Below are 16,699 nucleotides of genomic sequence, written 5' to 3'. Positions count from 1 at the left end.
CAGGCACAGCCATATTTGTATGTGCCTATGTAAACACTAAAGGGGCTAGGGCGCCGATCATCTAGTTGTGGCCCTGGCATTCTGCCCTTCGACACCCACCGATCAAACATTGAAAATAGCGTAATCTTTGCATCACATGATCTTTAAATCCTATGATTTGCAATGTGAGAAACACCACCTAAAAAAACGCCACCATAAATGGCATAAAAAACGCATGTACCATTTTGTTAAAAAATGTGAGTATCTACAAACTGCAAAACAAGTCAACCATGCAACTGCAGTTTTTGGTCTAGTTTTTATCACAATTGAGGTCTGTCGTTGAAAAACATCCTCAGAAACTGGCCTAGAGCACGCTATGTTATGGGGAAAAACTCTTATTGTGCCCTAAAGCACCATAAAACAAACATAAGCACATGGAGACCATTTATCAATGTTTAATTTTTGTTAATTTTTTGCAATATTATTAATTAATTTTTATTTTATTAATTTTTTTGCATTTGCATTTTTTATTTGAACCCTTTCAGGACCAGACTAATTTTAGTTTTTATGCTTTTGTTTTTTCCTTCCTTCTAAATGTCATAACTTTATTTTTTCGTTGACACGGGACAAATTGTACTTTCTGATGGTACTATTTAATATTATGTGTGATGTACTGGGAAACTAAAAAAAAAATACAGAATGGGGTGGAATTGGAAAAAAACAGCAGTTATGCCATTTTCTTATGTGTACAAGGGAGGGGGCTGTGTGGCTCTATATGCTTTTATTGTGTCGAGCACTGAGGGATCATTATTATCATCTGGGTGCACTGTAGATTACGAGTTTGTTTAGAGGATGGGGTTTAGGTGTGGAGGGTGCTGGAAAAGCAAGAATCCAACATGTCTGTGTGTCAAATTCTGCAGAGAGGAGTCGTGGCTGGAATAAATTGTCACAGTGGTCTGGGCCGGATGGAACAAAAAAAGGGAAAGTGAACAACTCTAATCAGAGAAAACATCACCTGTGAGTCACTGTATATAAATGTGCTGTAATCACTTATATGGTCTGCCGAGCTCATGTATATAACTGGCATCTACCACTATATGATCACTATATGGTGGTAATATTGGTATTTGTATAGTGTTTTTTTATAACAGTATGGGGGTATTATTCATTAACAGTATGGGGGTTTTATTCAGTCACTGTGGTTATGGTGTGCCGGTATTATATGGACCTTATTGTTAAGGATCTGCCAGGCACAGCTTTTGTATCCACGCCCATAGGTAATCAGTCTGCACCTGCTTCTATGTCTGTGAGACTGACTCCATCTTCCACCACTCAGGATGGCAGGCTTAGGAGTGGGAGAGCCTATCACAGCCTGGCCAGACGGAGCTAGCTCCCGCCCTCTGTCTATTTATACCTGCCTTTCCTGTTCCTCCTTGCTTGTGACTCTTCTCTGTTGGTTTCCTGGCCCTGCTGCAGCTACTTTAACTACTTATCCCTGCTTCGTATTGACCCTGGCTTACTGACTACTCTTCTGCTCTGCGTTTGGTACCTCGTACACTCCTGGTTTGACTCGGCTTGTTCACTACTCTCCTGCTCTACGTTTGGCACCTCGTACTCTCCTGGTTTGACTCGGCTCGTTTACTACTCTTGTTGCTCACGGTGTTGCCGTGGGCAACTGCCCCGTTTCCCTTTGTTGTCTGTCGTGCACTTATTGCGTGTAGGGACCGTCGCCCAGTTGTACCCCGTCGCCTAGGGCGGGTCGTTGCAAGTAGGCAGGGACTGAGTGGTGGGTAGATTAGGGCTCACTTGTCTGTTTCCCTATCCCTGTCATTACACTTATATTGTATTATTATTGGTAATGTTGGTCTTATAAAAGTGAGTTGTGTTCAGTGACAGTATGCAGGTAATATTTAATCTGGTATAGTGGTATAATTTACTAACTGAATATAGGTAATTCTTTGTGCGAGAGGGGGGACATATGCTTTGGGGCTTGAAACACTTCTGGACGCGCTAGTAATCAGCGATGCAGTTCTCTGCACACCGCCTTCTGAATTGACTGCATTATTGATACAGTAATTCAGCATTTGGGGCCCCACTTTTAACTTTGCCCAGGGCCACACTTTGTCTAAAACCGGCCCTGTCTGCACCCATATGGCCTGGAAGAGATGCAGCGTTCAGTGGTCGAATTTTGCACATGGGTCCACACCCTGGAATTATCTTTCTCCTCACTTGAGTCCCGAGTTAATGAAGTGATCAGTAGGCAGGACTCACAAGAATCCATGCTTCATACTGCAATTTTATACCTTGACGACAATAAAAATCAGAAGCAACCCATCAGGAAGACTTATAGGTTTATTCCCATTTAAGAAATATACGGCATATCCTAATATCTTAGAGATTCGGGTCCTACAGATGTAGCCGTCTTTACTTTGACTTTAAACGCATTAAATAAACAATGGCTAGATCTCTTATCTTGAATTTTTCAATGACTTTTCAATGGCTTTTATTTTGTGATATCACTCTGCAGCAAGTTATCAGAATCAAGTTAAAGATGGCTACATCTGCAGCTCTTGGACCCGCACATATCTTGAGATCAGAAGTTCCCCAATTCCGTCCCTGCTTGGTGAAACAGTTGCTGGCCACCGCATCCGGGCAGAAAATTGATGCAGGGGGGAATGGGCGTTAAGAAAACAGCGAAAAGACATGCCGTGACCCGCATCTATCAGACATTTCTGGCATACCCTATGGATATGCTATAAAGGTCAGAGATGTTAATACCCCTTCAAAGGCTACAGTGATAGCCCTCTTCAACTTTCTAGTTGGCTGTAATGACGGGGTAGGGAGACAGACAGGTGAGCCCTAATCTGCCCGTCTACTTGCACGGCCCGTCCTAGGCGACGGCGTACAACTGGGCGATGGTCCCTACGCTCAATATGTGTACGACAGACAAACAGACAAGGGTACACAGAAGCTAAGGGAAATGGGGCAGTTGCCCACGGCAAGACCGTGAGCAACAAGAGTAGTGAACGAGCCGAGTCAAACCAGGAGTGTACGAGGTACCAAACGCAGAGCAGGAGCGTAGTCAGTAAAGCCAGGGTCAAAATGAAGCAAGGTCAATAATGAAAGCAGGAGCAGCAGAGCCAGGAAACAGGAAATAATCACAGGCAGAGACAAGCAGGAAATGAAGGTATAAATAGACCGAGGGCGGGAGCTAGAACCGTCTGGCCAGGCTGTGATAGGTTCTCCCACTCCTGAGCCTACCAGCCTGAGAGGTAGCAGATCGAGTCACTCTATTAGACTTAGGGTATGTGCACACACACTAATTACGTCCGTAATTGACGGACGTATTTCGGCCGCAAGTCCCGGACCGAACACAGTGCAAGGAGCCGGGCTCCTAGCATCATACTTATGTACGACGCTAGGAGTCCCTGCCTTGCTGCAGGACAACTGTCCCGTAGTATAATCATGTTTACAGTACGGGACAGTTGTCCTGCAGCGAGGCAGGGACTTCTAGCATCGTACATAAGTATGATGCTAGGAGCCCGGCTCCTTGCACTGTGTTTGGTCCGGGACTTGCGGCCGAAATACGTCCGTCAATTACGGACGTAATTAGTGTGTGTGCACATACCCTTAGAAGCAGGTGCAGACTGATTAACCACGGGCGTCGACACAGAACCTGTGTCTGGCAGATCCTTTACATTGGTAGAGCCTGACTGTAGACATTGAACTAGACAGGGTCCATACTGTCCTGAGGAATTCCACCCATGAGAAATTATTTGCCAGGTGCACTACTTTACTATTTAAGAACCTGATCATGAGGAGAGCATGGGATAAAGGTCTCTTTGATTTTGAAAAAAAACAAAACACATTATTGACGAGAAGACAATTGTGCCTACTTGACAAGATATTGGCTGTGGGGGCCCCTGCAACACTTGGGGTCACTCTTTCCAGCGTAAATCTCAAAGAGACCATCTACTCGGTTTATACCCCACTGGATCTACATAAACTTTATGATCTCCTCCATATTGCTCCACTGGATGTTCTAGATTAGATCCAAGCTGTGCTGCATTTTCACCACTTTAGTCTAGACCCAACCAAATAGGCCTTCATTTCTCCAGATCACTTCACCCTCCATCTTCATCCTGAGGATCCTTACTGTCGCCCATGATTGTACCGTACTCCTAATATGACCAGGGCGTGAGATTTAAATTGGCGCACGCACAGCAATCTCAAAAGATACTTTCCCAAATATGTCGGTTAGATACCTCACACAAACATAATCCTTGCGAAATCAAAGGGGTTGTCCAGGGGAAATAAAATTAATCACCTATCCTCATAATATTTAGGATGAAAAAGGTAGAATGGGGTTTAGGGGGCCCCCATTCTAGAGATAGGTGCGGGTCCCAGAGGTCCCATCTATCTGACATTAATGACATATTTTGTGGCTATGTCATAAATGTCTCGCATGAGAAGACCCCTTTAATGTATTGATATTAATTTGGTATACTCATGCCAAACTATTTGTTTGTATGTTTCCAGGCTACCACAGGTTAATCCTGACTCTGAGGTTGAGCTAAAATGTGGAAATTTCTGCTGTGCAAAAAGCCTGCACTGCTGTGGAGACGAGATAACGCCTTATCTGATTCCTATTAAGTTAACTAAATATCTCATGCACATGACAGAATCTTATTGAGATATTGGAACCTTGACTGTTATATAAAATATAACTAGATCATAAAGAGAATATATATTTTTTTCTGTTGCCAAATGGCAGGGCTGACATACACCGCACAATATAGAGCATAATTAACCATGTGATACTGTGGTAGATGTGAGAAGTTATGTCTGTTAAAATTTCCTTTGTACCGTTACTTGTCTGTTTTTAATGGTGTTAAAGGCAATGTATCACCTATATATTTTTTGTACTCATTAAAACTGGATCATGAAACATTCTTTTTTGTCTAATCTGGTTTTATTTTTCGATTGTAGATTTTCTATTCCATTTCCTGCATGTGATTATGGGGGCAGCCATCTTGCCCGAGCTGCTGTAAACAGAATTTAGATATATGCTTTACAGCAGCCACATGGACCATAGGAAACAATAGTCTGGAGATAACTCATTGATTTCTATTGGATATTTTTTCTAGGCATGCTCTGTGACCTGTGCAGAGGTCATTGTGCAGGAAGAGATAGGAGGGGAGCTGTGTCCATCACCTATCGTCAATGGTGGATCCCTGTGTTATCTACATAGAGGTGTTATCTTTCATTGTAATCCTACCTGTGATGATAATGAGATTTCTGCTGAGAAGTGATCTCTACAGAACCGGAAGTTGCAAAAGAAAAATGGGTTTGAAACCAGCACAGCAATCCTTTCTGTTAAAGAGACTCTGTCACCACATTATAAGTGCCCTATCTCCTACATAAGGAGATGGGCGCTATAATGTAGGTGACAGCAGTGCTTTTTATTAAAAAAAAACGATCTATTTTCACCAGATTATTAGCGATTTTAGATTTATGCTAATGAGTTGCTTAATGCCCAAGAGGGCGTGTTTTTACTTTAGACCAAGTGGGCGTTGTACAGAGGAGTGTATGACACTGACCAATCAGCATCATGCACTCCTCTCCATTCATTTAGTCAGCGCAAAGGGATCCTTTTAGATCGCTATGTGCTGTCTTATACTAACACATTAACAATACTGAAGTGTTTAGACAGTGAATAGACATTCCACGGGATATATATATTCACAATCTCTGCACTTCCTTACTCTGTCTGTGGTAGTTACAGCAGAGGAAGCGTAATCTGGCGAGATTACGCGGTAAATGACAGGTTACAACGAGATTACGCTACCTCTGCTGTAACTACCACAGAAACATTAACGAAGTGCAGAGATTGTGAATAGACATCCCGTGGAATGTCTATTCACTGTCTAAACACTTCAGTATTGTTGATGTGTTAGTATAAGACAGCACATAAGGATCTAGCAGGATCCCTATGCGCTGCCTAAATTAATGGAGAGGAGTGCATGACACTGATTGGTCAGCGTCATACACTCCTCTGTACAACGCCCACTTGGTCTAAAGTAAAAACACGACCACTTGGGCATTAAGAAACTCATTAGCATAAATCTAAAATCGCTAATAAAGTGGTGAAAACAGATCGTTTTATTAAATAAAAAGCACTGCTGTCACCTACATTATAGCGCTGATCTAATTATGTAGGAGATAGGGCACTTATAATGTGGTGACAGAGTCTCTTTAAGACATAAAGTCTGTCCTAGATGGATCAGTCTCAGTCCGTCATCATATATCCACAGGGAAATCACGGCCGCAGTAGAAACGGCTATCGGATAATATGGAGAATCAGGGTCTCTCTTAAGTCTGGTTATACATATAAAGTTTAGTATTCCACATTCTTATATGGAGAGGAAAGCCTTCCACTGTACAATTTGTATAAAGTACATTAGAACTAATATATTTTCTACATGTAGTAATACTTTTATGGTATCTAAGTTGTCAACGTCACTGTAAATCAGGGTTGTATATACATAATTATTATGTTTGTCGAAACTGACCCCATATAAGAATGTGTAATACAAAAAAGTATGACCAGGCTTGGTAGAGACCCCCATTCTCCATATAAATTGTTCTAGTGCGGCCGTGATTGCCTTGTGTTTATAGACGTGGAGCGTTCAGGGATAAGAACTACCCCGACGCATTGGCGTCCATCCCGTCACCTAGGTAATAAGGGTGGAGACCAGTAACGTGAGCTAGACTTGGGTACCAATAGGAAAGAAATGGGTGTGGCAAAAAAGTCTGTGTCTATGCTTATCCTGCTATATGCAGGAGGAATCAATGCTATATAGATCTATTGGTTCGGTCTGTTCATATTTTTATGGATTGACCAGTTCCCCCGGTATGTACGTCATACAGTACTGACTTACGATTGGATACTAAAAAAGACACGTGCATTGGAATCAGAGGAAAGCTGACTTGCCAAAATGAAAGAGTTCACGTGGAGGGTGCTTCCCATCACCTGTCTACTACCTGGAGTATGAAGTCAGCTAATTGTTCTACACGTGGTTTGAGGTGTATGTGTCCTATAGGTGTTTTAACATATGTTGATATAATCACTTGATTGATTCATGTTTGACATGCCCCTTTGTGCTATATATACTTGATATTATGAACACTACTGTCAATTGAAAAAGGTTTCTGCATAAGCGCAAAACGTCGTTCATAGTGATAAACTACTTTGCCTGATTAAATACTTTTAAGGATATTCTGATGTCCACTTTTTGGTCACTACAGAACAGGAAGTGTCAGTCTATTAAGCTCATTAGCCAGAATGAAAACAAGATTTTAGGATTTTCTTTTTAGATAACAACATAAGAAATTACCAAAAACACCATCAAAAGTTCTTAAAAATATGTTTAACACAAAAACTTGATTTAAACAAACGGTCATTTTCTGACAACACACTGACTTTAACTAAAAAGAAGAGTGACCGCTCATAAGAAAATCATCTTCACCCCCTCACTGTTCATGCCTTTGACTCTGGTGTGGTTATATAGTCACTTGTTATAAAACATAAATACCATACTAAAAAAACAACCCTCAAGGATGGCTATTGTTGTTCTTACTTTACACTCAGCAGGATAGCTGATAAATGTTAGATCCCAGGGGGTCTGACAGCTCGAAACCCCCACCAATGGCTAGAACAAGGGACCCCTGCCCTTCCCCATTGAACTTTACTGATCTAACATTTATCTCTATCACATGGATAGGTAATAATGGTATGGCTGAAATACCCCTTTAAAAACACGCACGCGCGCACGCACGCACACACATATATAAGAAATTGCAGTTTCTACGAGTCACAGCAATCACAGTTTTTCATAGGGCAGGTCTAAGAACATTTACTAAAACTGCTGAAACTATGACCATTGACCACGGCAAATGCACAAGATTGTATGTACTACTCGCACTTTTGCCGCCTTCTCTGTGCCCGATAGCTATATATTAATAGGGCTCAAATAACAGAGCAGATGTGGTATTCACGCTTTTAACAGGCAGTGTTTACATTTGGAACCCTGAGCAGTGCTGTCGGGATTAGGACTGTTTATATATATATATATATATATATATATATATATATATATATATATATATACTCCTGCCCGTACAGGTGGCAGCGGTACATATAAGATAAGTTCATTGCCCTTTATGGACATTATACCAGGTATCTCATTCACAGAGACCACCTACCTGGACGCAAGCAAATAATCAATCCCCCGTGGTTCTGGCAATCAGCACCCAGTGACCAAATATTAGTATAGTACATATTAGCAAGTGTAAGCACTGCAGGACATTTCAGCTCCATTTACATTTTGTTGTGTGGTGGGCGTTTTTTTTTTTGCGTGCATTGTTTGGAAAATATAACCAATAATTTTACCGTTTATTTTAATTCATGTCCTGTGTTGCTGACGCATAAATAGTATTTGAGGAACAGATGCTCAGCTGCCCTCCTTGGAGAACCTTCCTTTTTGCATAATGGAGATGAACAATTATTTACATACAAGCTTACTCATCTAGTAAATAACCTTATTAAACAATTGCAACTATGGATGCAGCTGACTTACACCGTTAATCAATAGGCCATAACGCATATTTTCAACAATCCAACCATAAATGGAAATCATTAAAGAGGCTCTGTCACCAGATTTTGCAACCCCTATCTGCTATTGCAGCAGATCGGCGCTGAAATGTAGATTACAGTAACGTTTTTATTTTTAAAAAACGAGCATTTTTGGCCAAGTTATGACCATTTTTGTAGTTATGCAAATGAGGCTTGCAAAAGTCCAAGTGGGCGTGTTTAAAGTAAAAGTCCAACTGGGCGTGTATTATGTGCGTACATCGGGGCGTTTTTAATACTTTTACTAGCTGGGCGTTCTGACGAGAAGTATCATCCACTTCTCTTCAGAACGCCCAGCTTCTGCCAGATCACGCTGTGACGTCACTCACAGGTCCTGCATCGTGTCAGACGAGCGAGGACACATTGGCACCAGAGGCTACAGTTGATTCTGCAGCAGCCTCGGCGTTTGCAGGTAAATCGTTGTAGCTACTTACCTGCAAACGCTGATGCTGCTGCAGAATCAACTGTAGCCTCTGGTGTCGATGTGTCCTCGCTCGTCTGACACGATGCAGGACCTGTGAGTGACGTCACAGCGTGATCTGGCAGAAGCTGGGCGTTCTGAAGAGAAGTGGATGATACTTCTCGTCAGAACGCCCAGCTAGTAAAAGTAGTAAAAACGCCCCGATGTACGCACATAATACACGCCCACTTGGACTTTTACTTTTAAACACGTCCACTTGGACTTTTGCAAGCCTCATTTGCATAACTACAAAAATGGTCATAACTTGGCCAAAAATGCTCGTTTTTTAAAAATAAAAACGTTACTGTAATCTACATTGCAGCGCCTATCTGCTGCAATAGCAGATAGGGGTTGCAAAATCTGGTGACAGAGCCTCTTTAAAGGGGATGTCTCATCATGAGACTCCTGACAAGATCAGCTTTTCCCCTCCATCAGCCGCTACAGGGGAAATGTAGTATTACATGCAGCCATTCAAATGCCTCATAGAAGAGGGGCCCGAGCAAAGGACTCTAAAAGGGCATATTAAAAGGGGGCTGTCAAGATGAAACAACCTCTTTAACAGTAACTGCTGCATGGACGATCAATCATAATTGTTTTTACACTTTTGATGATAGTTGGTTATTTTTTAAGCTTTACGTCTATTTAAGTGTCATTAAATGGGTTGTGCAGGATTAGGGTATGTGCACACACACTAATTACGTCCGTAATTGACGGACGTATTTCGGCCGCAAGTACCAGACCGAACACAGTGCAGGGAGCCGGGCTCCTAGCATCATACTTATGTACGATGCTAGGAGTCCCTGCCTCTCTGCAGGACAACTGTCCCGTACTGTAATCATGTTTTCAGTACGGGACAGTAGTTCCACGGAGAGGCAGGGACTCCTAGTGTCGTACATAAGTATGATGCTAGGAGCCCGGCTACCTGCACTGTGTTCGGTCCGGAACTTGCGGCCGAAATACGTCCGTCAATTACAGACGTAATTAGTGTGTGTGCACATACCCTTAGAAAACAAGGTCAGTTTTTTTTCTGAAACAGCGCTACTTTTGTCCATGGGCTGTGTCTGATATTGCAGCTAAATTCCATTCACTTGTTAATTTTGTTAATGGGACAATTGGTTAATGTCTGTTTTAGTAAATACTTACATTTCAGATAAAATAACTATTCTGGAGCATCTTTCCTAAGCTACATTAACATGACAGTGAAAAAAAAATGGCCATTAAAAACTGATCAACTGTCAGTTTTTCATAGCGTTTTGCATCAGTGTGTCTCTAAATTTACATCTATTTCCAGTCCGTCCGTTTTTAATTGGCGTTTGTCATCCGTTAAAAAAACCAAAAAGAATGGATTTCATCTGTCAGGTTCTTTTTTTGTCCCAACCCCCTGAAAACACCACAATGTCCATGTAGATAGTACCGCAGTGCCAACATATAACGTGCCAGTGCCCATTGTAGACAGTGCCACATATAAAGTGACATAGTGCCCACATAGATAGCGCCACCCCCCCCTATAGATAGCACCCACCCTTGCAGATAGCACCATACCCCTCCCCTGTAGATAGCGCCACTGTAGGAGTGGATTCCATCTGGCCGGGGATTCCACTCATAGACGGAGCCCCTGACGTCTTTCCATATATGGACAGTGACGTCAGGAGAGCGGAATGCCCTGCCAGAGAATCGGCAGCGCTCTGGTCGGGGATTCCATTTCAGTAGTAGCCCCTGACATCACTGTCCATACATGGATAGTGACGCCAGGGGCTTCTCCAGGAGCAGAATGCCCGGCCAGAGCGGGGTCTGACCACTGGGGTTTCCCTTTTACTTGGAGCTAGTGGCACTATCTACGGGGGATAGGGGTTGCTATCTACATGTGTGTGTGTGTGTGTGTGGGGGGGGGGGGGGGGTTACTATCTACAAGACAGGAGTCCCCAGCCAGAGATTTTGCAATGCGCTGTGTGTGGGGAGTCCTCGGCCTAGGATCAGTTTTTACCGGCTATTACAAGGATTGATTCCTGAAAAGCAGCCGGTAAAAACTGATCCATTGAGTTCTGTGGGAGCCGGCTGGCCGTTAAAACAGCCAAAAATAGGACATGTCTTATTTTTTAAAGAGGCTCTGTCACCACATTATAAGTGCCCTATCTTCTACATAAGCAAGATCGGCGCTGTAATGTAGGTGGCAGCAGTGCCTTTTATTTTAAAAAACAATCTATTTTCACCACTTTATTAGCGATTTTAGATTTATGCTAATGAGTTTCTTAATGCCCAAGTGGGCGTGTTTTTACCTTAGACCAAGTGGGCGTTGTACAGGGGAGTGTATGACGCTGACCAATCAGCGTCATGCACTCCTCTCCATTCATTTAGTCAGCGCATAGGGATCCTTTTAGATCAGTATGTGCTGTCTTATACTAACACATTAACAATACTGAAGTGGTTAGACAGTGAATAGACATTCCACAGGATGTCTATTCACAATCCCTGCACTTCGTTACTGTTTCTGTGGTAGTTACAGCAGAGCAAAGCGTAATCTCGTTGTAACCTGTCATCTACAACGTAATCTCGCGAGATTACGCTTGCTCTGCTGTAAGTACCACAGAAAGAGTAACGAAGTGCAGAGATTGTGAATAGACATCCCGAAGAATGTCTATTCACTGTCTAAACACTTCAGTATTGTTAATGTGTTAGTATAAGACAGCACATAGTGATCTAAAAGGATCCCTATGCGCTGACTAAATGAATGGAGGAGGGCATGAGGCTGATTGGTCACTGATTGGTCTGCGTCATACACTCTCTGTACAACGCCCACTTGGGCATTAAGAAACTCATTAGCATAAATCTAAAATCGCTAATAAAGTGGTGAAAATAGATAGCTTTTTTTAAAATAAAAAGCATTACTGTCACCTACATTACAGCGCCGATCTCCTTATATAGCAGATAGGGCACTTATAATATGATGACAGAGCCTCTTTAACCCTTTCACGCCGCAGCCCTTTTTCAGATTTTCATTTTCGTTTTTCCCTCCCCACCTTCCAAAGGCCATAACGTCTTTATTTTTCCGTCGATATAGTACTATGAGGGCTTGATTTTTGCGGGACAAGTTGTAGTTTTTCGTAGCACCATTTATTTTGCTGTATAATGTACTAGGAAACGGGAAAAAAATTATTTGTGGGGTAGAAAATGAAAAAAAACAGCGATTCCTCATTGGTTTTTTGCGCGTCATTTTTACGGAATTCACTGTACAATTAAAACATGTTATTTTATTCTATGGGTCAATACGATTACGCCGATACCAAATATATATAGTTTTTTCTATATTTTACAAGTAAAAACCTAAGTGTAAAAAAGAAAATGTATTTTGTTTCGCCAAATTCCGAGAGCCGTAACTTCTTTATTTTTCAGTCAATTAAGTGGTATGAGGGCTTATTTTTTGAGGGATAAGCTGTCGTTTTTAATAATACCATTTTGGTGTAAATGTGACGGTTTGATCACTTTTTATTAAATTTTTTGTGGGAGATTAGGTGAACAAAAAATAGAGATTCTGGCGTTTACAATTTTATTTATTTTTTACGGCGTTCATCGTGCGGGTTAAATGATATATTGTGATCAGACTTTTATGGACGCGGCAATACCAATTATGTTTATTTATTTAATTTTTTACTATGCTCTAGGGGGGAAATGGAAAAAGGGTTTTTTTTTTTAACTTTAAATTTTTTAATTTTTTTTTACACAAAAAAAAACAAAACTTTATTTAACTAATTTTTACATTTTTTATTAGTCCCCCTAGGGGACTTCAACCAGCGATCGTTAGATCACTTGCACGATATACTGCAATACTAATGTATTGGAGGCAGAGCTTCATAGGAGTACCAAGATGGCGGACCTGGGGGACTTCTTCAGACCCCCAGGCAGCCGTGTGAACCAACGGCTCCCCCCGATCTCGCCGCGGGGGGGCCGTTGAGACGTTACAGGAGGTCGCCCCCCTGTTTTTAGTAATTTAAATGCCGCGATCTCTATTGAACGCAGCATTTAATGGGTTAAACAAGCGGGATCGCGCTCGTAATGCCGGAAGTGTCGGCTGTAACACACAGCCGACACACTCGCTCTATGGAGCGGACTCAGCCCGTGAGCCCGCTCCATATTCCCCCACCCGGCGTGCGCCGTATATATACGGCGGATGTCGGGAAGGGGTTAACGGCCGGTATTCACAGGCCGTTAAAAAAACGTACATGTGTATACACCCATAGAACTTCATTGTTCTGAAAACGGCGTAGAGACACACTATATTGACAAGGGGAACAGTAACACTAAGTTGTCAATGTATTCATACATTTGCAGGAGGAATAACAGAGGAACAGCACACAGCAAGAAAAGATTCTTCAGAATTGATATTCTTTGGAGAATGCATATATTTTCTAAAACAGACAGGTCCTTTTTAAAAACGATCCAAACAATACTGGATATTTTATCCATTTGAAATCAAAGTAGTTACGTCTGTGTCCAGCTTTATCCTGGACTTGGCCTGATGTGTGATAAGTCTCCTACATAAAGCATCCAGAACAAATTTCTATTTCAGCACATGGATATTTACTCACATAAATAAAACATTTTTATTAACAAAAAGGCACACAATTAGACAGTCAACGTTGAAAAATATTTACAATATGCACATAAATTATTAACAAGTGCACTGTTGGTCTTTATCACAGAGCTTGGAAGTTTCAGGGTTTTATTAGTCTCTTTGTCAAATTAAATAAGGACTCCTAGGCCTGACTGTAGCAGCATCCTTTCATTTAGATGGAAACAGTGTTACTAACTTCTTCATACTGGATAATAAAATAGGGGTAGCTCTGGTCATCGTTAAATATAACAAAGATCTGAGGTTCAAAGAAATTGTCCACACAGGAATCGTAAAGGTCACTAGTTATGTCTCCTGGGTTGAGCGGAGGAGGCCTCCTCATGGTGTGATTCCCTACAACGTATCTTCCGGTTAATACTTTTGCCAGGAACATGTAGTGAACTCCTTTCGTTGACCTCTTGGAGAAATTGTGAGAATAACTTGCTTTCCTGGCAAAGTAACTGCCCTGTCCAAACATGGTGGCATGTTTCCCACAGACTCGGGGGTCAAAGTTATGTTTGCAAATCCCATCAACAACATCCTGGGAGGTCCCGTGAAACAGATGTCTCTCATTCATAATCCTGTCCAGTCCTGTCATCTTCCTGGCCATGAATTCTTTTTTCCTAGGAGAGTGATGATAACGTAAGTTAAAATTGTGCTTCTTCATTGTTTTACTATGTCTGTAGTAATGGTCTTAAATCGGCATTACATTATAACCCCTTAGGTAAATCGACTTTATTGCAAACAATTAGGTTGCGGATTTCAAAAGGTATCTGGAATATAAGAACAGGAACCGGATTTGTTTGAATGGGAAACACCTCTGACTTTCCCTGTACAGCTTTGACTTTACAGATGTTCATCTAAAGTCCCAAGTAATGCCATAACTACAGATATAAGCTGTAAAGTCACAATGTATGATCTTCCCAGAGCAGCCCAGTAAAAAGAAATATGTAATCTATCCCGTTATCGACCTTCAAGATCCCATTAATCATCTATTCACTGGATAGGTGAGAAATGTTAGATTGGTGGGGGTTCAACAACTGGGACCCTAACGGTAACTAGAAAGGAGCAACTTGGTCCCCCAGCCGCTCGCTCGAGGAAGTTTGAATGGAGCAGCGGTTAAAGAGGCTCTGTCACCAGATTTTGCAACCCCTATCTGCTATTGCAGCAGATCGGCGCTGCAATGTAGATTACAGTAACGTTTTTATTTTTAAAAAAACAAGCATTTTTGGCCAAGTTATGACCATTTTTGTAGTTATGCAAATGAGGCTTGCAAAAGTCCAAGTGGGTGTGTTTAAAAGTAAAAGTCCAAGTGGGCGTGTATTATGTGCGTACATCGGGGCGTTTTTAATACTTTTACTAGCTGGGCGCTCTGACGAGAAGTATCATCCACTTCTCTTCAGAACGCCCAGCTTCTGCCAGATCACGCTGTGACGTCACTCACAGGTCCTGCATCGTGTCAGACGAGCGAGGACACCGGCACCAGAGGCTACAGTTGATTCTGCAGCAGCATCAGCGTTTGCAGGTAAATCGATGTAGCTACTTACCTGCAAACGCTGATGCTGCTGCAGAATCAACTGTAGCCTCTGGTGTCGATGAGTCCTCGCTCGTCTGACACGATGCAGGACCTGTGAGTGACGTCACAGCGTGATCTGGCAGAAGCTGGGCGTTCTGAAGAGAAGTGGATGATACTTCTCGTCAGAGCGCCCAGCTAGTAAAAGTAGTAAAAACGCCCCGATGTACGCACATAATACACGCCCACTTGGACTTTTACTTTTAAACACACCCACTTGGACTTTTGCAAGCCTCATTTGCATAACTACAAAAATGGTCATAACTTGGCCAAAAATGCTCGTTTTTTAAAAATAAAAACGTTACTCTTATCTACATTGCAGCGCCTATCTGCTGCAATAGCAGATAGGGGTTGCAAAATCTGGTGACAGAGCCTCTTTAAGCGTGCGTGCTGCTGCTGCTCCATTCAAAGTCTAGAGAACTGATGAAAACAGCCGAGTGCTGCAAGCAATACATTTCTGTACGTTTCCTATCACACCCTCCACATGACATACAAACAGACGTTTACCTTTTATATTTTTCCCACAGGAAGAGGTTCTGAACTCGCATTATTTTTAATATTCGGAACTTGGTCTCGGGCACAGTTTTGTGAAATAAAGTATAAACTGTTCTGTAACTTTTATCTTCCTTTGGCATAGGCACTTGTATAAACTCCTGAGATGAGTCCATGGGAATCCAGGTTTCAGGGTAAAAGTTTGGGGCTGTAATAGCAACAGGTGATAAGACTTGCAGAGATGCCGACTCGGCTATTGCAGGGGAAACCGGGGATACACCGCTCAGTGTCCTAGGGTGAGACAAAGGATGAAATAGTTCATGTGGAATTTCTGACATTTGAACATTACATGCATCAACGATCACATATAAACCCTCATGACATGGCTCCGTGGTGCGGCGCACATAAAATAAGGGTTAGAACATCTTCCATTACACATAAGTAGCTTTCCATCCAAAGTATTCCTCTGAATTTACAGCTGGGAAGCAGAATGCAGATCATGTACTTGTACAGCAATATAGCTTCTATAATAATTGTCACCCAGCTTTTCTACAGTCCTGAAAGGCAACAAATGATGCAGTAATATGGGAGTGGGGCATGTAACGCTGCATTTCTAGCCATACAGGAGGCCTCTGTAGAAGCTGCAATGTTATTCATGTTGATTATTTATACAAGAGGAAAAAAGCCTTTTAGATAATCCCAAAATACAGCCAATTTATTACAGGTAAATTAGAATCAGAGAGAAGATGAAAGCCATCATAAATGGAACCTTTTAGAGCAGACAAAATACATTGTGTAGGAGAATTGATTTCAAGCTGAACCAACACTATAATTGTAAACCCATTTATTCTCAAATGGCTCGGCAATGGTACGGGTAGTGCAGTCAGACTTGTGCGC

The 16,699-nt window shown here is 42.0% G+C and overlaps 1 protein-coding gene and 1 long non-coding RNA gene across 2 annotated transcripts in view; one reads left to right on the top strand and one right to left on the bottom strand.

The window, feature by feature from the left end:
• LOC142760839 (uncharacterized) overlaps positions 1-4,809 on the top strand; it is a 37,466-nt gene extending 32,657 nt beyond the window's left edge. Inside the window, exon 3 of the long non-coding RNA XR_012883421.1 lies at positions 4,519-4,809. This is a non-coding gene — a long non-coding RNA (uncharacterized LOC142760839). The remainder of the gene's footprint in view (positions 1-4,518) is intronic.
• An 8,770-nt stretch (positions 4,810-13,579) lies between these two features.
• The window catches only part of TIPARP (TCDD inducible poly(ADP-ribose) polymerase), a 37,578-nt gene continuing 34,458 nt past the window's right edge, over positions 13,580-16,699 (bottom strand). The window contains exons 5-6 of the mRNA XM_075864016.1: positions 15,818-16,093; positions 13,580-14,360 (exon numbers count right to left, since the gene is read on the bottom strand). Coding sequence (XP_075720131.1) covers positions 13,913-14,360; positions 15,818-16,093 — 724 coding nt within the window. The 3' untranslated portion in view covers positions 13,580-13,912. The remainder of the gene's footprint in view (positions 14,361-15,817; positions 16,094-16,699) is intronic.

This window comes from Rhinoderma darwinii, chromosome 4 (assembly GCF_050947455.1).
Source record: "Rhinoderma darwinii isolate aRhiDar2 chromosome 4, aRhiDar2.hap1, whole genome shotgun sequence".
NCBI classification, from domain to species: domain Eukaryota; kingdom Metazoa; phylum Chordata; class Amphibia; order Anura; family Rhinodermatidae; genus Rhinoderma; species Rhinoderma darwinii.
The sequence above is the reverse complement of the archived record's forward strand: the minus strand, read 5'-3'. Positions and strand labels throughout refer to the sequence as shown.